The sequence below is a fragment of the Astatotilapia calliptera genome, chromosome 11 (genome assembly GCF_900246225.1).
Source record: "Astatotilapia calliptera chromosome 11, fAstCal1.2, whole genome shotgun sequence".
NCBI lineage: Eukaryota > Metazoa > Chordata > Actinopteri > Cichliformes > Cichlidae > Astatotilapia > Astatotilapia calliptera.
In genome coordinates, this window is record NC_039312.1 from 15,544,228 (window position 1) to 15,570,727 (window position 26,500).

A 26,500-nucleotide genomic window follows, 5' to 3' on the forward strand; every position below is an offset into this window, starting at 1 on the left:
CGCTCGTATAACCTTGTCTACATCCATATATTAAGTTAGATAAAAAAAGACACTGAATGGACAGTCCAGGAGAGAGAGAAAGATAGAGAAAGCTAGTAGAGCCTGCGCTCTCCAAGCACGGTTATTGAACAACAAATCGATCCTAAATAGATCTTTCTCAGCTTAAAATAAAGAAGTGGATAATGTCAGCATTGTTTGAAACTGTCAGTTGATTCTGTGTTTGGATTCTCATTAACATAGCAGTTTTCTAGTCTAGCTGACCACTCAAAGCACTGTTACACCAGTAGCCACATTCACCCATACATGCGTACACCAAACCACCATCCTTCCAATCAATGAACAGCCCGCTCTACCTCCTGATAAGCCACAGGAGGTGCATACACAGTAACGGTTCCTTAAGGGTTATTGTCTATTTTTGCCATGAGCTTTAGATGTGCGGACCTACCTGAGGCTCGGTTCAGAAGGCATACCCTCTTACAAAGGAAGTTAAGATGGAGGTGGAGGGGAGGTGCTATGTGGCTCCTGAGGACTGTAGTCTCCTCACTGGGCACATACATCAGCCTGATAGGACAGAACAGCATGTCAGCTTCACTCAGTCCATCTACTCAACAAAGCCACAATGTGACAGCCTCCTGTGCGACGTGTGAAGGGATGCTACCACACGTTACGCCTAATGCTGACTTCTCCCTTCTCTCCATTCTCTGTTGACTTTGACAATTGTTAGAGCTGTTCTTTGAAGGCCTTTTCTTGTAAAGCCCGGGGACTGCGACAGCCACAGGCAGCTAGGCTTCAGTGAAGTGAATCAACAAGGTCAGCACTTCTCTGAACAAGCTGGGAGTCCAAATTACACCAAGTCCTTCTGGTGTAGCTACAACCTTGACATAATGTGCTACACACCTGAATCTTGATATCCCACAGATAATGTCCAGCAGCACAGAGAGGTCACTCGGAAATCCAAGCTGCTCTGGATACTCTGATTGAAACCCCACTCGCTTAGTGTACAAATAATAAGCTGACCTGGGTCTTCTCATACACCTGTTTTACAGAAGCAAGCCTCTGTATGTTTGCAGTTTATTTGATAGAGCCGAGTGTACTGCTGGTTTAGGTGTCATCCTCAGTGAGGTTTACTTATCGATCCATTCACGACTGACCTTCAGATGTATAGCCACAGGTAAGTGTTACTTACATTACCCTTGAGTCCAGCTGAACACATGCTAAAAACGTGTGATCAAAAGCAAATAAAATTGGAAATCATAACTTCCTTGTCTCCCTAAATGTCTTCAGTGCTGTTAGAATACGAGGTTTTCATAACATATATCTAAAAATTATCTTACCAAGTGAAAAAATGAGCAGTGGGAGAGGTTAAACACGTCCGGAAGGCGGATAAATTTAGGATCTGATAATCGCAACAACTAGGCCATTGTTCCCTGCAAAACACTGTAATCTCCTGACCGAAAACGACCACAGTGCAAATGTTGTCTTTTACGCACAGAAGACAATTAGGATTTACGCACGAAAAGCGCGCGAGGGAGCTGAATTGAGGAGGAGGAGGAGGGAAGGTTTGGGTTGCCAGATAAGCAGATACCCTTAGTGCATTAAGTGTCACTTTGAAGAAAAATAATAAGAAAAAAAGCTCCCAGCTGTCAAAAGGTCTCCTAGCAACAGGCCAGCGCCTCGGTCCACAAACTACGGGGACGGTGAAGAGAGCAACCTCTCCTGTGCGAGCAGAATATCCTGTTGCATCCTTCGCAGAGCACAAGCACACGATCTGTACCAAATCCTACCCAGAGCACCTCACGGCTTTGGAGGAATTTACAGTATTCACCCCTCCTCCTCCTCTCTCAATGTGCCACAAGCTTACGCACCTCATATGAATGTGTTATGAGTCAGTCCCGTCCCCCTCTGGCGGCGCCTCCGTTACAGATCATTTGATCATTTGATGTCCGAGGTTGGGCTCCTTTTTTTAAAATCAGCTGCGACACGAAGGGAGGGTGCAGCGGCGACCAGATGCGCAGGGTTATCAGCAACACTTTATTGGTTACACTGTAGGACCTAAATTGTTACATTATAACCCCGCCTCTCCACGGCAGGTCACATGAATATGGACACAGTCGGGAGAGAGCGCCTCCAGGTGGATAATTGAGGCATGGCAAATTGTTGGGGATGCCTCTGCGTGTGCTACATGCAGTATTGTAGACACTACTGGGACACCAGGGGTCCTCATAGGATTTCCACGGGGTGCCCGGCAAATTTGGCGATACTACGCTGCTCCACTGAAAGTAGCAAAAGAAGAAATATAACACTGTGTAGTTGCACGCATCTGTGAGATCATTGTTACCCTTATATTTTTGATATCAGTATTACAGGAAACGTCAGTGCAGTTTTATCTGTATACGACTGCATTTTGTCACTTGCAAAACATCATGACACATTTTTAAATGGTAAAATCACCCACTTCCATCTAGTGGTAATTGTGGAAAATACAGAAATTATAGAATTATATTCTATAAGTTATGATTGTTGTAAAAAAATAGAAAAGTTGGTGTTTGTTAATAAACCCTCTCAGCTGTATTTTGCATTGTTTCATCCTTTATCTGCCGTCTGCACGTACGCGGCGTTTAAGTGCTTCCTGTCTATACTGACATTGTTACTCTCGTTGGGGCATTCAACTGCTAGTTTAGTGACCTGTAAAGTTAGTATGTACAGTACGCCACTCTTTTAAAGATGAACTTGCCCTTTAATTTTTTTTAATATAAAAGGCTATTATACACATGAAGTCTCCCACCCACAAACTACCGTGAAACTTAGATTTTAACTTAAAAAAACAAACAAACAAAAAAAACACTTCATATTTCCAATTGCACCTGAAAGCATCTTTAGTTCAGAGCAGGACGGGAATAGTTGGTGGGAAGGTGCGGGAGCTTATCTCAGGAAACACGCTACCAAATTCCTCACCGGGCAGATCCTGCAACTATTCATAAAGTCAGCTAACTCTTGGGTATTTGGGGGTAAGTTTTCGTGTTTCGCATTTTTACCCCCTCATGGGTTCTTTCTGCTTGGTTGTGGCGAAGTTGTTTCGGCCCCTTGTCCCATGGCAGCGACCGAGGCAGGGATGTTGACTGCACTGTCTCCCCACAGCTGGTGTGTCATTTACGGGGAAACAAACGGCTTTCCTGGCCGCCGTGGACTCGCGTATTGAGTTAAAACGTAATTAGCTTTGACATATGCAAGTAATTGGACAGTAATATCAACTTATTATGTCTGTTTGTAGCCATGTCTGCATGGTATGTCGAAGTGTTGGTGGAACGTGTCAAATATTTACCCTGCTAACTATTCCTGGTATATCGCTAATATGCTAACCAAAGGGCTTATTAAGCGTAAATTACTTTTTAGCTACTTTAGCACTATGAACCTCCTTGACTACATGCTGTACTTTGAGGACTGCTGAATTTTGTTGTACGTGGAAAAAGGGATGCGGTAATATTAAGCGCTTATCATCAGTGATAAGATAATCATCAGAGAGACGAGTACCTATATAAACGATGTGTCTCTTTAGTCTCAATGGACAAGAATTCTGTGCAAACTGATCCAAAGCTAGCTTTGCTCAAATTGTTAAAATTCAGAATATAACCAGAAGTTATATCAAATAAATGCATAATCTGTGGGCCCCTTGTTAGGTCACCAGGAACAAGCCTAAACCTACACATACTCTGTTTTTATGAAAGGCAAAACATCAGTGGGAAAGTACAGCAGGCTGTCTGCCGTTCAGGTTTCTCAGTGGCTCGTAAACCAAGTGTGTATGTGGAACTCTGACACTTTAATGTGAAGTTTAATGTGCATCAACAAGCCGAGACTCATTCTTCTGAATCAGCATGGATCTTGCGCATTCCCCACCCTGTGTAAAAAGCATGCACTCGAAGCCTGCGTGGGGATTGACTGGATTTTGGTAGCTTGATTCCATCTGACTGAGGAGTCTCTAAGCAGTGCTTCCCAAACTAAACTTCTCAAAGATTTTAAGACCTCAACGGACTTGTAAGGATGCACTGAAATCATGAAAATGTGTTTATTTTTTAAGTGACGGAACAATGCATGCCAGGTTGTTTTCCTAAAACTGAAATTGTGCAGTAAATGAGGTACTATTGAAAAAGAAAAACCTCCTAAGCTGGGATTTCTGAAGGGATATCTTGCTGAAAATTCGGTTTGTGCGTCCACTTCTCTGTGTGTCTGAAAATATAAACCTGTGTCACAATAAGTACCTTCTTTTCAGGGATGTGGAATTCCTATCTGTGGCCTATAGGCACTTGCTGACTCACCATGAAGAAATTCTACCTGCTGCAGCGCCCACCAGCTCCACTGAGATGTCCCTGGGAGGAATGATACACGGATGACAGTCTGAACCAGGCCAAGACGTCCTCGCACGCAGTTAAAAAGAAACTCGAATTAGTTTATACACACACAAAAAAAGAACTGTGCACACGCCCACTCCTACTCACTCATCACAATGCTGATGCCAGGACCACTGTGGGTGTGCCTGGCACTGATGTGGGTGGGAAGCTGTCATGCCCACAGCCTGTTTACGTGTGAGCCTATCAGAGTGCATCGGTGCTTGGAGACGTCCTACAACATGACCTTCTTCCCCAACATGATGGGCCACTATGATCAGGATATCGCATACAACCGCATGCAGGTGAGCCCTCGTAACATTACACAACATTTATCTGTAGAAATCTGTATGCCTATGCATCGTGCAAGCATACAGTGATTCATTTTTATTTAAAGGTCCAGTGTTTTATAGATTAGGCGGGCCAAGCAAGCTAAGCATGTGAACAATTGTCAAAAATGATTCAACCCCACAGAACTTATTTTAAATTCTAGTAGAATTTATGTAAAATTAGGCTGAATTTGTTCAAAGTGTATATTGGGCTAATGCAGAGTTTATTGACTTATCCAGGCAGCCTCTGGCCCACCTCAAAGGTTCTCATCAGTCTTGGTTTCCATGGAACGTTGAAAAAACGCTTCCTCTCCTTATAATTGGAAATTATACTTCAGGCCACATTCAGCGATGATGAATATCATGTCCATATAATTGTCATTATTAGTGCCATCAGCGCTGTTTGTGGCTCCGGTTACTAATTGACGGTGTCTCTCAGCCCATACTGAAGCACATATTGATTGAAATATAATTACCATTTTGTAATGGACTTCAACTGACACACAGTATTTACCAGCCACAGTTTGTCCACAAATCACATCTGATTGTTAAAAGAAATAGCGAGTGATTAAACTGTGAATCTGTCCACTTAAATTCTAAAGGGAGGCTTTTAAGAAACCTTTGCGGTAGAAGAAGGCTCTGCTTAGGGTTCCTCTTACAAGTAAAAGAAGTTAAGAAAGAAGAACATTCTTAGTTATAACAAAAATGTGTCACAAGCTTTAATCACTGACTAAGTCCAAAACCAAAGTCCAAAAATCACAAAAACAAGAGGCCAGATGGGGAGCAAAACAGGTGCATCCACAGTCATTTCACAGAATTGTGCACAGAACTAAGCAGAGAAAACAACAAAGAGAAGGCCAGGACGATTTTTATTCTGGAGGCTGATTAAGGAATATCAGACAGGAGGGAGACGAGACACAGGTGTAAGTAATTACACACAGCTGAGCACAACCTGGAGGAGACCGTCAGGAAGCAACACACAGGACGTGAAGAAAATAAACTGTCAAAGCTAAAGAGGAAATAACCAAAGCAGACTTAAAGTTCTACAAGAGAAGAAAACACAAACCACAGATACAGAAATGAGACAAAGAAAAACACAGGGAAGAACATTATTACAACTACAAATACACAAGGCGTGAACCAGAATTTAAGCTATACAAAATGGAGCTTATCACTATAATAAGTATCTATAATAGAACAGCAACATAATAGGACAACAATGAAGCTAAATAGGGATTAAACACTCAATATCACCAGAGCTAAGATTCACAGTTTACTTTACAGGAAATCAGCTCAGACTCACCCTAACAATAATCGAAAGCCTGCAGCAGCGACACCAAACAGAAAGTACTTAATTAATAACAAGTAGAAATCCAAAAAACTCCATTCTCCCTGGCAGCCATAAGATTTCCACTGGGCTTTGCTAAAGAGGCAAAAATGCAATAGAAATGGAAGGATGTGAAATAGCCATCAACACACAGTAAACGTGGAACGGTATTTATCAGAAAATCCATGGCTCTCAGCCGATCAGTGGAGCCAACAGCTAATTCTGCACGCTAAGCTGAGAGGCAGCTTTCTTTTTTAGGGTAATCAACATTTTTCAGCTCATTACTTTTGCAATTTGTGGGTTTCTTGTTGATCTTCTGATAAGTCAAATCAGTTTAGGGTTTTTTTCTTCATTTGCACGCACTCATGCGATTGCATGTAAGTATAGGTGGCTATGGGGTGCATTTGGTCTTGGTATTGACTGTTATTGCGTGACCACTTTTCCATCCAATTAGTGGGTGATGTTCTGACTAACACCTGGATGACTGATGAATGGTTGAAATGAGGCATGTAATCCGAATCCAAGCTAAGTTAATTTATCCTTATGTAAGTAACGCCTTTATCGGTTTTGGAACATTATTATCGGCATTTTTCAGGTATGTTTAAAATACCATATGCAAACATGTTATCAGGGTTTTTGAACTTTCAAAAGTCAATATCCAGATTGGCTCAAAATATCCAGTGGTAATTCAGTGTATACCCATATGGAAAAGAAATAGTAAAAACTTATATGTGATTACTCATGAAAGTGGCCACTTTCTCATTACTTTTGTACATTGTTTTAGTAAGTATCCAAAACATACAAGTTTCACTATATAATTTTTCAAGGGATCTTATATCTGTTTTCACTCTTATATGCTTTTCATACAAGTTTCACACAAGACAGATACAAACTTTATAAGATTTATATATATCTTTTCCATATGGGTAATCTTGATTCAGGAAGAAAAACGACTTAATTGTGTTTGTTTTCAACAGAATAAACGTACAATTATAACAGAAAGCACAATCATATATATGTTTGATGGTTGTTGTTTGTTTTTTTTTTTCATTTCTCCAAAATTCTGTCTTCATCATTCGAAACTGCGGGAAAATCTCCTGTCCCTTTATTGTGTAAATTCAGGTCATGATTCAGATCACAGTGTAACATTTGGGCTGAGCTCAAGGACCTGTTGTTGTGATATAACTGTCTGATCATTTGTTGGCATCAACAAATTAGGAAAAATCTAACACAAGCTAAGAAGTCTAGCTGTATACGTAGAAGCACCTATAAGCTGTGCTCTTGTATAAAGGTTTATAGACTGTACTGGGCTGTTATGTGCTCCAGTCAGTATTACACAACAGAAGTCAGTAGACCATCTCTTAGCAACAGTAACTCTCAAATGACACTGAACTGGTGTAATTAGAGATTTACACCCTGCAGATTAAAATTTTCTTCCATGCATAGAATACAGAAATCAGTCTTCTTTTTCATAGTGGAAAAATATGCTTAATATCTGCTCAGATTTAGAGAATTCTAATCTTAAATTTGACTTCTCTTCAGACTAGTAGTGTTCTCTTTAATCACCACCCTTTGCTGTGACTAAAGTCTAAGTTTGTGTAACTGGTGTTTCAGCTTTGCTCCGTCAACCCTGTGGCACTTTGGCTAATGTGCTTTAAGACCATTTGTTGTCTTGCACATATCCTCAGCAGAAATGTTTCTCTAGCTGTTGCATCCTGTCTCCTGGCATTCCTGGGGGTTTGGGTTACGTGCATTTGGTGTGGAGTGTTGAGCATGATCTGTAGGAGTCTTTTGTGTGGCATCTGGCAAAGGTATCAGCTTCTTATTTCATGGCAACCTTGGCCACGGGCAACTTCAGTGACTTTGTTGTGAGGGCTCTTTGATTTCTGGAGGAAGGGGAGGGACACACCCAGTCGCACACAAAGCCTGCTGTGCATACCACAAGGAGTATCCTCTGTCTCTTAATACCCCCCCAACACACACACACACACACACACACACACACACACACACACACACACACACACACACACACACACGGTCCTACCTCCGCAGTCCTGTCTCCCAGGTGACAGGCTTACACTCTCTGGCCTTCATTCAACGTTAAATACTAAACATAGCCCGCTTTGAACATGTGCAATGATTTATCACAAAGCTCTGACGTTGGAATCAGGCAGGTTTCTGCTTTATTCTGGGCACAGTCCAGCCTATCAGTAGGATTTTCCGGAGGAGGGCTAACCTTTTCCTGCCCTTCCACTAGTGTTTGCCAGCTTTGGAAAGAGCAAAAACTTTGAAGTGTTAGAATATAGAGAGAATGGAAAGACAAACTGACACACTATAACGGACACTCGGGGGCCTTGAAAGTTTGAGTAAAACTTTGAAAAGTAAGAGTCATCTTTAAAAAAACAAAACAAAACAAAACTTCACTTAATACTTAAAGTACATTGTGCAGAAATTCTCTCCGAAGGATTTTGCCCTAAAGAGCAAATCAGCTCAAATTTTGCAGCTGATCCTGTTGGAAGGTTTTTGAAATGAGGGCAGTTTTTACAGTAAGTGCTCTAAAGAAAATAAAGGTCAGATTGTTCAGCCACGAGGAGCCTCAAGTCCAGGACCTCCAGAGGAGAGAAACAAGGACGCTTAATGTCTGAGGGGGCAAGCCCAGGGCCCAGAGATGTGGGCCTGGAGCCAGAAAAAGCAGAGAAGAGAAAACATCAACTAGTGCAATATGCTCAAGTGTGGTCGTGTGGATTTCCTTTGCGCATATCGGCAGTTTAGATTTACAGCAAGCTATCCAGTGATGAGGTCGAGAGTGTGGAGTACTCTGAAATACACACAATACAACACAGCACAACACACTTAGTCTGTGCTAATGCATGCCTGTCACTATTAACTGGTTATGTATTGAACATGCATATTACTCCAAGTGATGTAGCTGGTGTCGATCCAAAAATAATAAGGCTGTCCTCCACACATATCCTCAGCAACCTTCCCATGAACAGCTCTGTGCATTCCAGCTTTCTTGGCCTGTCCCTGGTTGTTTCCAAATGTCCGCACTCTCATTTCCTGCCACCTATACCCCCCCTTCCAATGCTCTGGTTGATCATGGTTTCCGGCCGATGAATGGACAGTTTTGTGTGTTACTATAGTGTACTGTTGCTTATGTAGCATAAATATTTTCACCAGCTTTTGCTACCCTGATCATTTGTAATCTCAGTGCTTATTATATTACAATGTCCAGTCATGCAGACTGCACTTATAACACAAGTAAAATCATTATATTTATGCCTCTTTTCCAGTTGCATTTACAAAAGTAATTTCACAATCTTACAGGTTACTGTCTGTCTATTTTTCAGAGAAAAATGTTTAAAAACTTCAAACTGTGCAGACTGCTACCTACACCTACTCCCCCAGCACAGCACAGTCTGTGGAAATACTGGATTCACCAGTGTAGGCAGACTGTACATAGCTGTAACATCATGAAAATGCTTTGGAAGCTCTTCAAAGAAAAGTTATAGCTGGAAAACTTAGATTTAAGCTACTTCAAAGGTTTCTTTAGGGAATGCTATATAACTCATGCACGCACATGTGAGTGTTCAGGTCACGAGTAGGGCTGTCAAGCCTTCAAATCTATCAGTATATTCAAAGTTCTCAGGTGATGTAACTTGCATCTAAACGTAATGGAAGAACAGAGTGCAATAATAGTTGTTATAATGGAAAACCGATTTTTAATATAGTATGTTTAATCTCTTCAATTTCAGCCATTTATGCCCCTGATAAACCTGAAGTGCTCTCCAGATGTCCACCACTTCCTGTGCCAAGTCTTTATCCCAGCATGCACCGAGGAGAATAAGGTGATCCACCCCTGCAGGGAGCAGTGCAATGCTGTTCGGTCCGACTGTGAGAAGAACATCCACACCTTTGATGTCCCCTGGCCTCCTGAAATGTGTGAAAAGTAAGAAAATATCCTTCCCCGGTTTCATTACCCACAATTCATGTTGAGGCACTTATCCTGTTATATTGTTATTTATGCTTTAGATTGGACCCTTGCAGTGTGCCTGGTTCTCCAGCCCCTTTAACCACCCCAGCAATCTCCTCATCCGCTAAGAGAGAGCTGGGCTTCTGGTGCCCATTGCAGCTAAAGACCAAGCCAGGTCATGGCTCATCATTCCTAGGCGCCCAGGACTGTGCTCCACCTTGCTCCAACATGTACTTCAAACCCCACGACATAGAATTTGCAAAGAGCTTCATCGGTGTGTGCTCCATCATCTGCCTGGGTGCTACACTCTTCACCTTCCTCACATTCCTTATTGACGTCAAACGCTTCCGTTACCCAGAGCGGCCCATAATCTTCTATGCTGTGTGCTATAGCTTTGTCTCGCTCATATACTTCATCGGCTTCCTGCTGGGAAACAATGCAGCCTGCATCAAAGCGGCCCATCCTGCTGGGGTTGACACAGTGGTGTTGGGCTCTCAGAGCAAAGGCTGCACTCTGCTTTTTATGCTTCTCTACTTCTTCTCCATCGCCGGTATCGTCTGGTGGGTTATACTCACCATCACCTGGTTCCTGGCAGCCGGCCCCAAGTGGAGCTGTGAGGCCATTGAGAAGAAAGCGGTAAGGTTCTTAAGTATTTAGGTTTGTTTCCTAGTAGCAAATAGGAAGCAAACACAACAAGGAAATATGTGCAGTTACAGCTCAGTCAATATTTTTATTTTGTCTAAGGTGTGGTTCCACTCTGCTGCCTGGGGGATCCCTGGGGCACTCACTGTCATGCTGCTGGCTCTGAACAAAGTTGAAGGAGACAACATCAGCGGAGTCTGTTTTGTGGGGCTCTACGACCTGGATGCGCTGCGCTACTTTGTACTGGCGCCACTGTGCGTGGGCGTCATAGTCGGCCTCTTCCTCATCCTGGCAGGTATCGTTTCTCTGAATCACGTCCGACAGGTCATCCAGCACGACGAGCGCAACCAGGAGAAGCTTAAGAAATTCATGATTCGCATCGGCGTGTTCAGCTGCCTCTACCTGGTCCCGCTGGTCACCCTGCTAGCCTGCTACACCTACGAACAGAGCCACCGCAGCAGCTGGGAGAACACCTGGATAAACGACCGCTGCCAGGAGTATAGCATCCCCTGCTTAAACCAGGTTGTTGTGACTTATTCATTCAGTAAAGATGGGGTGAAAGTTTAGGACAAGCTTTTTTAGACTGCTGAAAAAGGGCAAAACCAAAGCACAGTGAAAATTTCATAAAACTGATCAGGGCTCAGAAGGATCCAAAAGGCTCATCTGTTTAAAAATCCCAATTATTAAATATCTATAATGTCCTGCAGAGTACAGGGATTCCAAAATCAAGACTGTTATGACAGATCAGTGTGGAAGTAACAGACGTCTTAGAAGCTGCGGTACCTCAAAAATGTAGTGCAGAATACATGAGTTTTCTTTAATTTATTAAATATAATTTTTCCACATTAAAATAAATAAAAACAAAGAACAAGAGGTCTTTAGATGAATCACAATTTAATGCAGGGTTATAAATTTTAAAAAAGATGGTGGGGAGAAAAAATTGGCATCATCAGTTTGTCTCAAGGGCCAAATAAGCACACTGTTTCTCCCTCTGTTATTCTCACAATTCTCTTTGGAGCCGTATACAATATGTCATGTCTCAGGATATGTTTGACAACATTAACACTAACACAGCATCTTGTAATGGGGGGTGTATCCAACATAAAGTAATGTCAAACTTCTGCAAACATTAAAGCAAAAGACTTTAGAAATAATTCCCACAAATCCCCAAAACATAAAGGTGCAAGTCCAAAACATATGGACATTATTAACCATTTTTTCCTCAATCAAGCCAGTTGAGCACCAGTTTGTTCGGACTTCTGTTTAGGAGCGACCAAAATTCAAGGTTTTCCAACAGGAGTCTCTCCAAGCTCAGGAACTGGTGGAGGACGACTGTATTTCCCAAGCAGTCTGCCGCACACCTTCAGATATTTCAGTGGCCAGGTCTTTGTCCTGTCGTTGTTTCATACAGCATGTAGTGCCCATGTTCGGTCATTTGGTGGTGTGGTCCAAATTCATTAGAAGTGCTTTAGTAGTGCAAGAATTATACATCAGTGGATATCTGTATGGTATGTGGAAGATACAATACGTGAGCTTATAAGCGCTGCAGTGGGAAATAGCTTAGTCTTGTTTTGACAGTCAGTACCTGATGCCTGTACTGGAAATGCTTGACTTTGTCTTAAGTAAGAAATTGAATTTTTTTATTTAACCAGTTGCTCTAAATCACAAGGATCTCATTACCATTGAGTTTGTTACTGTTTTAGACCACAGATCATGAACGCCCTGACCTCTCCCTGTTTCTGGTGAAATACTTGATGACATTGGTGGTTGGCATATCTGCAGTATTCTGGGTCAGCAGTAAGAAGACCTGCTCTGAGTGGGCCTACTTTTTCAACAGGACCCGCAATAAAGAGTAAGACACAACTCTGACCACAGCAAAACACGTGGAAGATCTTTCACACAGTCACTGATGGAGTGAGAATACAGTATTCTAGATCATGTGTTTAATGCCATGTCATGTGACCCACAGCCCCATCAGCGAGAGCCGTCGGGTGCTCCAGGAGTCCTGCGAGTTCTTCCTAAAGCACAACAACCGGGTTCAGCACAAGAAGAAGCACTACAAACCAAGCTCCCACAAACTCAAGGTCATCTCCAAGTCCATGGGCACGAGTACCGGAGTCACGCCCACCAGTGTCTCCACCACCAGCAATCAAGGCACCTCTGCCTTAGGCAACCATGAGCCCCACATGCAAGGTTCACTGTCTGAGACCTCAGCCAGGGAACACCTGGACCGAGGCACCTCCAGTCGAAGCTCGAGGAGAGGGGAGAGAGATAGGGAAAGAGAGAGGGATGGGGGGGAGAGACGCAGCAAAACGGGGAGCTCCAGTAAAGTCAGCAGTCGCTCAGAGAGCTTGCACAGAGTGGCAGATGGGAGGTAAGTAGGAGAGGTGTGAGATGCCATTTTTGAAATGTTAAAAAATTGATTGTATATGTACAGTTCCTTACATTACATGCACTGCAACATCAGACAAGCATTAACCAGCAGTAATCTGTGATGTGTCCTGGCTGGTTTTAGGGCAACTCCAAGGAGCGAGCTATCAGAGGTCAGGCACATTCCCTGTGAGAAGCAACAGCTTTCAGCTTTAAACCCAGCACACACCAGCAGCCTCCAAGACGCCAGCCACCAGATGGTGCTCCAGGTGCCTGAGGAGCGCAAGGACCCAAAGGACAGCAGCTGCTGAGATATCTGACCTTTCAAATTTGTCTGCTCATCCATCCACCCATCCATGACACCAGTCACATGGGAGTCATGCTTGATGCTGGTTGTTGTTCCCATTGTGGGATTTTATTGAATACACTGGAGTGACTGAATGGAAACAGACCAAAACTTGTATTTCAGATGTTCTGAGGGTTAGCCCACATCTAACGGTGTTTGACGATTTAGTCTGTTTAAGTCATGACTTTGTCTTCCAGCTTTACTCAGTGTTTGACCTGAATGTTGCAGCAGCACAGCTACATGCATTGAGTCTGCTGTTTTATAACTTGTGATTTCAGTGGCATATATGCATGCTAGTAAACGATTGCAATATTTATGTAAATATTCTCTTTTTTTATATCTCATATATTTAGTCGTTCACTGGACTGGTCGCCACACTGAGAGTTTAATTGTTAAGGTGAAAATATTGCCAAATATTGAATCCAAGGAAAGTCTTCCTGTGATAAAGTGTCTTTAAATGTCCTATTGTTCTTAAAACGTCATCCTGTAAAACACACTGTGTGTCACTCCTTTGAGGCGTACTCTTAAACTTGATATAGCTGATTTTCAGAGAACTTGTGATTTTATTTTGAATACTTTTCTTAAAAGAGACATATTTTTCCATTTTCTGGTCATTTCTCCATGTTTTTGTTACAGAAATGCATGCTGTGCTGAACTGTCTTCAAAGCTGTGAATTTTGGTGAAATACAGCTTTGAAGCTTTCTAAAAGAATGTATTTTTGCTTAGAAAATCTTGTCATGATATCTGAGTTTTACTTCATAGTTACTGTGGCTAGAGAAATCTATGACATCATTGAAATACCAACAGAAAATGAACAAAATGAACTTGACTTATTTCAATAATACTATCGATCAAGTTCATCTTTACTTTTTATTACTGTGTTACTTTTCTCTTTTGGAATATTGATGAAAGAGCACCTTTAAGTTCAATTTTTTACTAAATTGATTAGTTGGAAATGATTGAAAATCTAATGCATGAGTTCATGTTTTTTTAAAACTTAAAGGCAGAAATTAAGATTGGAACGTGGATTTAAACTGAAAGTACGAGTGCATGGACATGGTGGGGGAATGTTTTATTTCTGTAAAACCATAATCATGATATTTCATTTTCTGATACCAGGGTTATATATAGTTATCACGATATCCCTATAGTATCAACAGTGTATGAAATCGACGAAACAAAACAAGTTTTGCACTATTTGTCATTAGTAGCATTATCCACTGATTACTAAGTTGTCATAAATAAATAGAAAGATTAGTTTTGTGATCATTTTTGTTAAAATAAAAAAAAGACCACATGCAGCATCTCTACTTCAAGTACCTCCAGAACAACATCTGTGATTCATTAGGAGTGCCTTACTGTGCTGTCTGTGTGCTGTGTAAGGGACTGAGCTACCCCTCAGTTCACTTACATAGATTTATTTGGGAGTGAAAGGACAGTTTCAGTAACACTAAAAGGGAATCTTGTATGTTTTCTATGTTATGTTCCTATTCTGACATGTGGATGAGGGTCTTTCTTATGACGTATGTAGCTCTACTGTAGTCTTATCAGTACTCCAAACATTTTTGTGAACTTTTTTTTTCTTTTTAATATAATTTTCTACCACTGTTGTTTCATTTTGATAAAATATTCAATTAAACATGGAAATGAATGTGACTGTGTGTGAGTCAGTTATTAACCCTAACGTTACTCTCACAGCTATGTTTTCCCTAGAGTGCATTTCAGTGAGGTGACTGGCTCCTTCCCCCTCTCCTGGTCCAGCCCTCTGGGCTATAACCGGCTGGAGTCGCGCAGAACGCACGGTAGTCGGCCGTCTCTGTCGCACGCGTGATGTCTCCTCTCGCTGTCCGCCTGCTGCTGCTCGCCTGCCTGGCTTTGCCTCTTTATGCGGTGGAAAAGGTGAGAAGCAGAGGCTACCGAAAGGATCCTGACGCCGACAAGGTAAAAGGGGTTAGATAAGATTACCGTGTAGCCGTTAACGACAGCTTCCAAAATAAGTAGACATGTGGCAGGAGAGGAGTGGACAGATTTTGTGGCATTATAACTCTGGGAGAGAGAAAAAAGGCTCACGTCAACATGTAATTATTACACTCAGCTTTACCGTCATTTAGTTGTTTTTCGGTGCATCCCATTTAACATCCACTGACTATTTTGCCTATTTTTACAACTCATTCTGGGCTTCTTTTTTCTAGCGCTATGCATTGCTATTTTTAAATTGTATCTTTAAACATTAGAGGGAAGGAAAAAATGTTTTAAAAGATTTATCCACATGTAGAATAGTGTGGACAGCAGCACATCAGAAAATCCCACTTTGTAGCTGTTATACACTCAGCTGCTTTTCTATTACTCCAGACCAGATCTGGCTGTCCTCCACGACTGAGTGGACATAAGGGGGGACTAAACAGGAAGTTGTGGTCTGCCTCATACTGTTTGCTGGCCTTTGTTATCCATCCGACTGTTTGAATAGTTTATAAGTGGGTGCAATTTGGGCAAAAAACTTAAATGTACGTTTAAAGCTGGGTAATATGATATTTTTAACAGTGCCCAAGGCAGAGTTCAACTGTTTAATTTCACAGTCCCACGATACCTATCAATCTTACATTGTTTATGCATAGGATTTCATAACCCTCAATGATGCATCTGTTTAGTGATTGAAGGAACCAACTGGACACACAGATGTTGAATCTTTTAGGAATCAAACAGAAGTGAAACTAGTATTTATTTTTCTGGACCCAGTCGAGCCCGCCCAAGCAGTTTCTCTTTAATATTCCACAACCGTGACCACAGTGATTTAATTTTAAAAAAGAAGAAAGGAAAAAAAAAAACCTTATGTCACCATCTGTGTCTAGTGCACTGGAAACGATGCCGAAAAACCCAACTGCACTAGACACTCTGGAGAAGAAAGACCTGCTTACTTGGCCAACATGGTAATCACGAAAATACTGCTTTGCATCTCATCGGCTTCCTTTCAATCTAAAAATCGCGCAAAGCTGAGCATTATACCCAGGCTCCGCTCTGCATGCTCCAGGAGAGCTTCAAGCCCTGCTTCTGTGTTGACTAACCCATAAAATGCTCCTGATTCCTCAGCTCTTCGGGCCAATTGCAGCCTTTTAGTTTTCCAGTTACAGTAGCAGACTGTACACGACTAATATTCAGCAGGGCTGGAGTCTAATTCATGCAGGCAGCCAGCACCACTATAGAAAGAGCAGACTGGGAGCTAATATAAAAGTCAGCTGTGTGGCGAAGTGGACAGAGGATCCATTCATTACTCTGCTTTGAAAGCTCTCCAAAAATCTTAGTAAAACACCAAGACTTTTTCCTTACCCAACTCCAAGACTAATGGGGAGTCCTTGCATCGTTTCCACGTTTTGCCACCTAATTTTGCCAAGGTGCATGAAAGCCATGCTTCCAGCTTTATTTAGTTTCATGCATACAAACCCACAATCTACTGCTGTCACCAGACACTTCCCAGACTTCTATACAGATGATGTCAGGTCTCACATCTCCAGGTTGCTCCAGCGTTAGCCGCGTAATGGCTAAAACAGACACTGGACCATCTGTTTCACAGCAGCTGATGATAAATGCTCTGACTCTCTAACTTCCAGGCATTTTTCAGATTTACATCATCTGAAATACTTTTTTTTTTTAACTTCACCCCAGAGATTCAAGTCTGGTTAAGTCTGGTTAAGATGTTGGTGTTTTTCTTTGCAAGCTCCTTTGACCATGTTGGTGTAAAAGCTCTTTGTTCTCCTCCTCTGCTTTTTTTTTTTCTTGCCCTAATGCCTTTTGGACACATGCCCCCCTCCTACTCTCCATAACTACTTCACAGATGCATACTGAGCAAAAGGGCAACAACGACCTTCCAAAAATCTGCAAAATGCTTTCACCTTTCATGCTTACTTAAGGGCGAGGAGACATTTCTGTATGTCAACTTGTGTCCCTAATTGCTTACAAAGGAAAAGCCACCTCCACCTAAAAAAAGCTTGAACCTACACGACACACTGCAATCTACTGGTCAGAGCGTCCCTTTGAGGAACACGTTGGGCAGATCTATTTAGATCCTCATTGTGTCTATATTTGCATGTGGTAAGGCTTGGCAAGCGCCCCCCCCCCCCCCCCCCCCCCCGTCTGTGTGTGTGTGTTTGCGTGGGTTTGAGTCAGCCTGAGTAGGATGCTGCGTCTGTTTAAACATAGCAGAAGGTTCAACAGGACAATGAATCACATTAAGGGATGAGTGGCCAGACAGCCACTAATTTAGGCCACTGCCGAGCCTTCAGTTCCTCATTAACAGCAGAGCTATGTTTTGCTTGCTCGGCGGCTTCATGGTTGTTGGTCATGTTGCTTTGGCTTGATTTGGATAACACGGCTTTTTGCACTTCCTTCAGCACAGTTGTTTGTGTGATGTGTAATCTGGCTCCTTGTGTGTGATGGTTGGATGGATGGCAGCATTTAGGTGTCTGTGGTGCATGCAGTTTAAACAGGGATTTAACCTCACTGGAAGAAAGACAGTCTTAAAACAGGAAGTCTGATAACAATAGATTCTGTTGTTATCATGTTGTTGTAGTATGGTTTTGTTTCACTATGTCCTCTTCTCCTTGTTTCTTTTTTCAGTATGGCAGCTGCCTGCAGGGTCCAGCAGGCACCGCTGGAAGAGACGGTAACCCTGGGGCCAACGGCATTCCTGGGACGCCTGGTATCCCAGGCCGCGATGGACTGAAAGGCGAGAAAGGAGAATGCGTTACTGAAGTTTTTGAGGAACCCTGGAAACCCAACTACAAGCAGTGTGCCTGGAACTCGCTGAACTACGGGATCGATCTGGGTAAAGTGGCTGTAAGTATCTCACTGTATCTGTGGGGAATGCAGGCATTTCAATCACTGCAAACACACATTAAACACACACTTATGCTCCATTCTGCGTCGCAGGACTGCACGTTCACCAAGCTGCGCTCTGACAGCGCCCTCAGAGTCCTCTTCAGTGGCTCCCTCAGACTCAAGTGTAAAAACGCATGCTGCCAGAGGTGGTACTTCACCTTCAACGGAGCGGAGTGCACAGGACCACTGCCCATAGAGTCAATTATTTACTTAGACCAAGGGAGTCCCGAGCTCAACTCAACCATCAACATCCACAGAACTTCCTCAGGTACGACACAGACTCTGAACAATACTTGTTCCCACCTCACGGTGCTAGTAATGCTATGGAAAGAAACATTAAGTGAAGTGGAATTTCCTGTATTAATGTCAGGTCTTCATCCAAGTCCTAATTATGAACAAGCACAAAATATTTTAGCTCATAACACATGAATAGTTGCACTCTTTTCGTTCATGTTAGGAAAAGCAATGAACCCCTAAGCCAAGAGTGTCAAACGTAAGGCCCAGGAGCCAGAATCAGCCCAGTAAAGACTCAAATCTGGTCCTATTTCACAGCTTTGGAAAATGTGAAGAAAGGCAAAAGTTTTGAATTTTTAACTGTATTTTCATAAGTTTTACAGGTTTATCAGTACTGATAAAGACCTCCCCCATGGCCATTCATGCTACACCAAAGTCATTAGGTATAGGATTTAAAAAACATTTTTCACAGTCAACTGTAGAAATTTCTTTACAAAAAACCCCAAAATGATGATACATAATATAAAAAAAGAACATTTTCTATTTAACATGTCCATCTCTTACACTTTAGCCTGAAGAATTGTGCTGACAGGTTTTTCTCTTCCGTTACAGAAGCATTTCTTTATCACGTAGAAAAAGAAAAAACTAAGATTACCTGTTAAAACTGTGCTTCCTTTTCTTATTTTAACATATCTTGGGGATCAAATGTGCAATTAAACTTCTTTACACTGACAGAAATGGGAATTCCACTGGTCAGGCTCACTTAAGATCAACAGGTTTGACTTCCAAGCCCTCGGCTGATGGCATCATCAGAGTTGGAGCCACGAGTTACCAATTATTCCAATTAGTGACACTAGATTGGAGGCTCTAAAGGAGAAAGCAGGGTGGTGGCACCATGATGTCTTAGAGCTCTTCTGCTGCCTCTGGGCCTGCACAGCTCACCATGCTGGCTGGAGCAATAACTTTAAACATCAAAGTCAAGCTAGTGAAGAATGTCTTCAAAGAAAATCCACCTTTTAGAGAAACCAAGTCAGAGGACAGAACTTAAAGATAGGAATAACCTCAAGAGAGCCGTTCACAACAGACGTCCTGAGAAGCAGTTGTGTGAAGAGTGACACGAATTTCCTGTTGAACATTTTTTAGTCTGTTGCTGCTGCAAGAAACTGTTGCTTCCCACCATAAGAAGAGAGAAAAAAGTCCAAGCAGTAATTAAATCCAGTGGTTCACATGAAGGACATAAGGACGCTTAGATTTTGTAGTTTACATTTTTAACTGTACTTCAGACCAATTCATGTTTTGTTGTGGTTTTTACACTAAAATGAAAACTGTGTGCACACTCCAGCAGCTAGTTAAGCTACAACAAAGTCAATAAACGGGGGAAACAGCTAGTTTCTCCCATTTCTTGTAAAAATACATTTAATGTATTTTTAATACATTAAATGTTGTTTATTAGCCTTCTGCGACCTGATGTGCCAAGGCTGACATGGCAAACCAAGCCCCCTTCTTTACTGCGATTTGGGCGAGTAACAGCAGCTCCAGTTCTTTCAGAAACTGAGAGATGAACACCTGGAGACTTTTTCTGGAAAGTGCCCAAAAGGGCTTGTATAGATGTGTAGAACAGTTCACTTCTCAGATTCACAGTATTAGAGCATTGGATTCATGTGCCTCACACACAGTCTGTGTGTGAGATTTACAGCCAAAAACATGTTGGGACAACCTGTCTCAGCTGCAGGTTTTGAAGGGTTAAAGTTTTTTGTTTTTTTTTAAGAAAAGACTGGGTTATTATACGGGGTTATCAACTGAAACAACAGTTGAAACAACAAGTTTCTGCTCCTCAAATTGTTCATGGAGGAAGTGAAGAAGCCACAGCTCACAATTTATCACCCTTTTTTGCTTTGGGACTTTTAGAAAGTGAAGCTGGCTCCACCCCAGCTTCAGTCCTTTTAAGCTAAGCTAATGAACAGCCTTAAATGAACTGCACAGACATGACAATAGTGTTGACTGCAGACATGAAAGATTACATGGTTTTAATTATTTTTTGTTTCTGTTTTTAAACCTGAAAGGCCCAGTTTTTCACCGCTGTGTCAGAAAACAACTTGTCTCGGCGTTCGGTTTGGGTGTTCCCTGAAATTCATTTGCACCGTCTTCTCTTTTTTTCCCTCTCCGTCTCTCTCTCTGCAGTTGAGGGGCTGTGTGAGGGTGTCAAAGCAGGGCTGGTTGATGTGGCGGTGTGGGTGGGGACCTGCGCTGATTATCCAAGAGGAGACGCATCCACAGGCTGGAATTCCGTATCCAGGATTATCATAGAGGAATTGCCTAAGTAAGGAAAATAAAGCAATACGAATGGGAGGGACCTAGTTTTGGTAGCGTGACAGCATGTTATCCGACGCGCCACAACGATCAGGTGTGGTTTGCTGAGGCGTCACTGATGGGAACGTGAATGTTTTTGAGTTTTGTTTAAATGCTACACCCGTCGACAGGCCTACGATTACTGTACTTTTCTGTCTACCGGAAATAAACTTTGTACTGTAGCTTTTTCAGCTTGTGGCTGCCGTTAAGAGTACAGCAACAGACATGGACAGTACCTTTAAACTCTGTACTCCTGTGACCTGTTTATATGCATTATCACTGTTAATAAAGCACTTCTTTTTTAAGGAAATGTTACTTCTCACTTCTGAAACACTGCATATTTATTGCCTGTGCAACAACAAAGTAACATTTAATGTATTCACATGAATCAGGCATGAGACTGCATTTAAAGCACATTTTAGATTTTATAATAAAATCTTATAAAGCACAGCTGATACAATGACACAAAAACGTCAGGGAAAAAAAAAGCACTCATCAGGCAAATCATTTCACACATCTGCAACATCTGAACCTGAGCCGATCATGAATTTGATGTTTATAATGAAGTTTTTCATAGTTTTATAGTTGAGACTGTATCTCTCTGTTGCCAGAAAGCATAAAGTGTAAACAAAACTGCTGCATGATGAAATATTCATCCACCTCTTTAGAAAAGACCCTCACACTACCAGTATTTAATAAAAACAAACAAAAACAAACTGTTAAAGCAACATTGTCCCCATAAAGGTGAACAGCAACAGACATGCTCCCTATAACTTCATTGTGCGTCTGCCATTTTTCACCAACTGTCAGGAAGTTGTATTGAAAAAAAAAACTGTTGCTGCTCCATTTGGCAACACTTATTTTCAGTGCACATGAGTGATTTTCACTTCAGCACATTTACACGTACTGGACGACGACAGCTCGGCGTCGATCAACACGGTCCTCCCCTGCATCTCCTCCGCACGGCGCCAACGTGTCAGCACGAGTTTGCAGCATTCGGGGCAGTCCGTGCCCTGCTTTTAAAACCTCATTTATTTTGCCCGAGAAAAAAGTGAGACACATTCTCGTAAACCACGAAGGTGATGCAACAGGCTGGGGTGACGCGGATCAAGTTGGGGATGATGCCTTTGTAGAAACCAAGGGTACCTTCATTCCTGAGGAGACAAGTGGGAAAATGTTAAGCATCAATCATAACAGGCACTCGAACTGTGCTCAGAACCTGAGACGGGGCCGGCACGCTCGGTCCCACTGTGAGTGGATCGGTGTCTTACCTCCATGTCCGTCTCACGACGTCAATAACTCCATTGTATCTATTGTGCTGGTCTTGCAGGCGAGCTCGCACCACTTGATATGGGTATGTTGTGGCCACGGCAAATATTTTGGATAATGCTGCCATTGTGATGTATTCCAATGGGTTCTGTTTGCACAGACAGATAAATGGAAGGAGGAAGAAGGGAGCAGAGCAGTGTAGGAAAACTGATGAGTCACTTGTTATCAACTGTGGGCTCTGTCTCATTAGACTCAAAAGTTACAAGCCTTATGGCTGAGTTTTATTAAACAATGTTTCCAGCCTGTCTGTGGCTCATGGTTAGTGACTCACCAGCTTTGCGTCTGAATGTGCTTTTCTGTATTTGTTGTAGTCTCTCTTGAGCTCTTCGTAAGTCATGAACTGCAGTGCTCCATGAGACGTGCCGAGCAGACCGGGAACATAACCCTTTTAAAGACATACTCTGTAAGTCGGTCTGACTTGACACTCAAATTCCCACAGTGTGACTTATCCACTGAAAAGCCCACACATCTGTGACTCCCCATCTCTTTACTCTCTGTGTGTTTATACACCCCTCTGCATTTAATCATTAGTTCGTATTAATCTCTGGCTCTCTTCCACAGTGTGTCTTTTGTCTTGTCTCCCCTTAGTGAACCTGGTTCCGCTGGAGGTTTCTGTTAAGGGGAGTTTTTCCTTCCCACTGTCGCCAACTGGTTGCTATAGGGCAGGGGTCCCCAATCCCAGTCCACGAGGGCCGGTGTCCCTGCAGGTTTTAGATGTGTCCTTGATCCATCACAGCTGATTTAAATGGATAAATTACCGTCTCAACTGTCTTGAAGTTCTCCAGAGGCCTGGTAATGAACCAATCATGTGATTCAGGTGTGTTGACCCAGGGTGAGATCTAAAACCTGCGGGGACACCGGCCCTCGTGGACTGGGATTGGGGACCCCTGCTATAGGGGATCATCTGATTGTTGTGGTTTTTACTGTAGGGTTTATACCTTACAATATTAAGAGCCTTGAAGTGACTGTTGTTGTGATTTAGCGTTATATAAATGAAAATGAACTTAATTAAATTAAGGGCCCTTGGCCCTATTTTCTCTTGAACTTTAGGTATAACATTTCCGACAGCAAATTACAATTCAATATTGTTAATGAAGAAGCTGACATACTGCTTAAAACCTCCACTCCTGTATAAATGGGTTGTGTTTTTTTCCAGCTAGAAAGGTAGCTGATGCCCTCTAGTGGTGATTAAAGTCAATAGCGCCTACGGGGTCTTCAGTATTCCTATCAAAATAAGCAAAAGTGAGATCTGATGGGATATTCAGAACACATTAATTTGTCCCCCCACTTAGAAACATGAAAAAAGCTAAATAATTCAAAAAGAAAACATGCCAGGACATCACTCAGCAAACCAACAAAAGCTGCACCAGGGCCGAGCCTTCTTTCTTTAACAATGAGTGTACTTACTCCCAAAATCTGAATATGAAATATGAGTCCTAATCTCCACTGAATGTTTGGTGGTAAACCTAATGATCCCCACCACACACACAAACACACCATGTTGGTATCTAAGAGAGCGACAGCACAGTCTCTCCTCTGACACCAACAGGTAGTCTGAAAACCACAGTGGGCTACTTTTTTTTGTCAGGTCTTTAAGGAATTGTTGCTAGTGTGCCATCTCAATAACAAAGCTGAGATGCCTGTGATTTCTTTATGAGTGGGTATGCATGTTTAAGCTGAACCAAACAAATGACAGAAAAGCTGCCACAAATGAGGGTTATCAACTTGTTACACTGAATCTCACCATCTGGGACGAGGCAGACACAAAGGAGCATGGACGAGGAAATTATGTCTGTGAGTGTTACTCAACAGGGATAATATTTTAAAGAAGGAAAGTTGAGAATAAATATATGGAAGTAATAAAGACTACTAAAACATTCTGGCATTAACAGGTGTAGAAAAATCTCCCAGTTTAAGCCACCCCTCCCAAATGTTTAAACTTGCTAACCATGCAATCTTACATCATAAGGAACACTAACACACTCATGTCTCACCTTGTAGAGTCCAGACACTCCTTCATGGCGGTAGATCTTAACCAAAGCATCAAACATCCCCTTGTACTGCTTGCCATTTCGGTCAGCACTGTACTGCAGCACCAACCGGGTCTTGGTCACCCAGATTGGATTGGTAAGGGTGAGCGTGAGGATGCCTAGGCAAGGACAAGAAAGGAAATGTCACTAGGAAACACACGTGACTTCTATTACTTTGTTAGACCCATGATTAGCACACAGGCCCCTCAGTGAAGAGTCATTTACTATAACTCAATATCTATGACTTGACGAACAGGACCAAGGACTTCCTGACTTTAAAGTGGTACAGGAAAAAAGACCTATTTGAAGTTGTGCTAGAGATCTCACACAAATGCCCAGCTGTTTGTGCACAACACAGTTTGGAATTAGCTCACCGTGTCACCAAACTGAACAAGAAGCGCAACAGAGTGCATTTGTGCACTAGGCTCTTTAATGCCACCCAGGTATAATTCTAACCTTCTCATTAGAATGGTGTAAGTGCCTGATGGCGGGAAAGAAAAAAATAAAAAATAAAAAATAAATCACAAGATCAAATCAATAAAACATCTGTTTTGGTTTCATTTTTTATACTGTTGATTGTAGCTATAAAACCTCCCTGTCATCGGCTTCTTCAATTTATTTCCATTGAAAATCTTGTGAAGGCTGTAAATGCCTTCGTTTCCCCCATTCACACAAGCATGTAAGGCTGCCCTGAACCACAAGTAACTAACTCCCTGTCAGTTACTACCAGCTTGTAGCAGTCATATCTAGCTGCTGTTATTGATCATGTGCTGATTATATGGTGGGGGAGTGCAGCAGCGTTCAAACACGGGTAGTACTAACCAGCTTCAGCCGCTGACACCAGGTGTTCTGTGGCACTCAGTTCAGCCTGACGACCTTCCTTTGTGTACCCTTTGATTGCGTTGTAGCTGTGAGGGAACAGGGCAAGGGCAATAAGACATCTTGCAGTTGTAAAGTCATACATGCTGCTTTTTTCATTCATAGGGTGTTGTACAAACCCGAACATTACGGCTAACAGCTAGATTCTCCAGTTTCAGTGCAGCTAACAAAACAACAAGCAGCCACTTACTGCTAAAGAGTCAGACAGTGAAAGTGGACAGTACATCCTCAGTTTCTTAACGTAAAACTCATTGTAACAGCCAGGGACAGCACAAAAGTGATCTAGCTTCACAGAAAGTGTTACACCTACGTCAGTTTTTGCGAACAGGGCTCCATGATGTAAATTATCTTTCATGTGTAGCGTTTCATGTCCTCATTAAAGCTTATAGCTTACGTACAAGAAGAAGTAGAGGCCCCAAGATGCACCAGCACCCCAAACGTTGGGTGTCACGCCTTGATAGAGTCCCCTCAGTCCCTCCTGCTGCCAGACACTCTTCATGCAGTGCACCATGCCACTATACTTCGGTCTTAATTCAAGTCCATCACTTACTGCATTTAAAAGACATTACGGACCTTGAAGTCATATGATACAAATTAAACACATCATAGCAGTAGTTTCTTAGCAGATTCAAGTAAAGTCATAGCAGCATGACACATCAGACACTAAGGAAATTGATTTTAAAAGTTCATATTTTCATGCCGTACCTGCAAACCTGATTTTGACCAGGTCCAAAGGATGAAGCACCAGAGTTGACACCACTCCCCCGCTGAGTCCCGCGATCAGGTTTTCTACCTTCACATGGCTAAAGACCTTCTGTAGTCGTCCGCCGAACGAGACAGCGGACACGGGTTTGCCGGGCAGTCCTGTCTCTGAAACGGGACCGTGATTTGGAGCGGAGCTCATGCTCATGGGCAACTTAGCTACCTAGCTAGATCCTACCAGATAGCAGTGTTTACAACACCGCAAGCACGCAGCGTGTCAAAATGTAACTCTCTATAAAACTGAGGCGACCCCTCGCTTACTCTGCTGCAGTTTCCATACAGTACGAGGACGGAACAGCGTCCTCATATCTCTCCTGTGCTAATGACGCACCACGTTTCTGACATCCGGAGGTACCTCACAGGTATAACGCACTCTCCAAGAGTCAAGTCGCAGACCCAGTGCTCGACCTTGCTGTTATTATTAAGTAATGACAAGTTCCCGTTGTTGAAATAGTACTTCCGGTTAAATACTTCAAAAATAATTCACACATGAAATATGCTGTATTCATTCATTTATTTATTTTACTAATACAAAAGTTAGGATTAGTTACGTCGACATATTTTGTATGATGGTTCGGAGACATTTTTGATAAAACTTAACTATATTAAAACTGTTTTCCACATAAATTACATATAATCAGTTTGGTTATTCAAATAATGATTTAAGTAGCGC

At 42.3% G+C, this 26,500-nt stretch overlaps 4 protein-coding genes across 10 annotated transcripts in view; 2 read left to right on the forward strand and 2 right to left on the reverse strand.

Annotated features, from left to right (window-relative positions):
* The window catches only part of klhl32 (kelch-like family member 32), a 41,318-nt gene extending 39,252 nt beyond the window's left edge, over window positions 1–2,066 (reverse strand). Inside the window, exons 1-2 of one of the 3 annotated variants that reach the window (XM_026184451.1) lie at window positions 1,866–2,066; window positions 446–561 (exon numbers count right to left, since the gene is read on the reverse strand). In XM_026184451.1, coding sequence (XP_026040236.1) covers window positions 446–468 — 23 coding nt within the window. In that variant the 5' untranslated portion in view covers window positions 469–561; window positions 1,866–2,066. Of the gene's footprint in view, window positions 1–445; window positions 562–1,334; window positions 1,845–1,865 lie in introns of those variants that run through there. The other 2 variants (XM_026184452.1, XM_026184454.1) reach the window with 2 other exon arrangements.
* Window positions 2,067–2,663: 597 nt separating this feature from the next.
* Window positions 2,664–14,974, forward strand: fzd6 (frizzled class receptor 6). Of its 3 annotated transcripts, none has more exons than XM_026184237.1 (8): window positions 2,664–3,008; window positions 4,268–4,687; window positions 9,797–9,990; window positions 10,074–10,650; window positions 10,759–11,181; window positions 12,360–12,508; window positions 12,626–13,030; window positions 13,172–14,974. In XM_026184237.1, exons 2-8 carry the CDS (start codon window positions 4,502–4,504, stop codon window positions 13,335–13,337), a joined length of 2,100 nt encoding a protein of 699 aa, XP_026040022.1. In that variant the 5' UTR covers window positions 2,664–3,008; window positions 4,268–4,501; the 3' UTR covers window positions 13,338–14,974. The 3 variants fall into 3 exon arrangements, with proteins under 3 accessions (XP_026040022.1, XP_026040024.1, XP_026040023.1); XM_026184239.1 differs by having other exon boundaries at window positions 2,665–3,008; window positions 10,759–11,178; XM_026184238.1 differs by lacking the exon at window positions 2,664–3,008 and adding an exon at window positions 3,074–3,207.
* A 157-nt stretch (window positions 14,975–15,131) lies between these two features.
* Window positions 15,132–21,137, forward strand: LOC113031809 (collagen triple helix repeat-containing protein 1). 3 transcript variants are annotated; one of them, XM_026184241.1, is made up of 5 exons: window positions 15,132–15,313; window positions 16,222–16,299; window positions 17,984–18,202; window positions 18,296–18,512; window positions 20,660–21,137. In XM_026184241.1, exons 1-5 carry the CDS (start codon window positions 15,203–15,205, stop codon window positions 20,800–20,802), a joined length of 768 nt encoding a protein of 255 aa, XP_026040026.1. In that variant the 5' UTR covers window positions 15,132–15,202; the 3' UTR covers window positions 20,803–21,137. The 3 variants fall into 3 exon arrangements, with proteins under 3 accessions (XP_026040026.1, XP_026040028.1, XP_026040027.1); XM_026184243.1 differs by lacking the exon at window positions 16,222–16,299 and having other exon boundaries at window positions 15,145–15,271; XM_026184242.1 differs by lacking the exon at window positions 16,222–16,299 and having other exon boundaries at window positions 15,150–15,313.
* Window positions 21,138–21,232: 95 nt separating this feature from the next.
* Window positions 21,233–26,258, reverse strand: LOC113031807 (mitochondrial folate transporter/carrier). The gene is made up of 7 exons (XM_026184240.1): window positions 25,771–26,258; window positions 25,464–25,614; window positions 25,009–25,094; window positions 24,151–24,305; window positions 22,428–22,541; window positions 22,099–22,244; window positions 21,233–21,981 (listed from the first exon to the last, which is right to left on the reverse strand). The coding sequence occupies exons 1-7, from the start codon at window positions 25,973–25,975 to the stop codon at window positions 21,855–21,857; spliced, it is 984 nt and encodes a 327-aa protein (XP_026040025.1). The 5' UTR covers window positions 25,976–26,258; the 3' UTR covers window positions 21,233–21,854.
* Between the last annotated feature and the right edge of the window lie 242 nt (window positions 26,259–26,500).

Bases quoted from the DNA above. Each gene is read 5' to 3' on its own strand.
- fzd6 (XM_026184237.1), top strand. From the start codon at position 4,502: ATGCTGATGCCAGGACCACTGTGGGTGTGCCTGGCACTGATGTGGGTG. The intron at 10,651-10,758 runs GTAAGGTTCTTA...ATTTTGTCTAAG, and splicing joins AGGCCATTGAGAAGAAAGCG to GTGTGGTTCCACTCTGCTGC. The intron at 11,182-12,359 runs GTTGTGACTTAT...TTACTGTTTTAG, and splicing joins TCCCCTGCTTAAACCAGGTT to ACCACAGATCATGAACGCCC.
- LOC113031809 (XM_026184241.1), top strand. From the start codon at position 15,203: ATGTCTCCTCTCGCTGTCCGCCTGCTGCTGCTCGCCTGCCTGGCTTTG. The intron at 15,314-16,221 runs GTAAAAGGGGTT...ATCTGTGTCTAG, and splicing joins AGGATCCTGACGCCGACAAG to TGCACTGGAAACGATGCCGA. The intron at 18,203-18,295 runs GTAAGTATCTCA...TCTGCGTCGCAG, and splicing joins TCGATCTGGGTAAAGTGGCT to GACTGCACGTTCACCAAGCT.
- LOC113031807 (XM_026184240.1), bottom strand. From the start codon at position 25,975: ATGAGCATGAGCTCCGCTCCAAATCACGGTCCCGTTTCAGAGACAGGA. The intron at 25,095-25,463 runs GTACGTAAGCTA...GTTCCCTCACAG, and splicing joins TGGGGCCTCTACTTCTTCTT to CTACAACGCAATCAAAGGGT. The intron at 24,306-25,008 runs GTTAGTACTACC...GTCCTTGCCTAG, and splicing joins GGTGTCAGCGGCTGAAGCTG to GCATCCTCACGCTCACCCTT.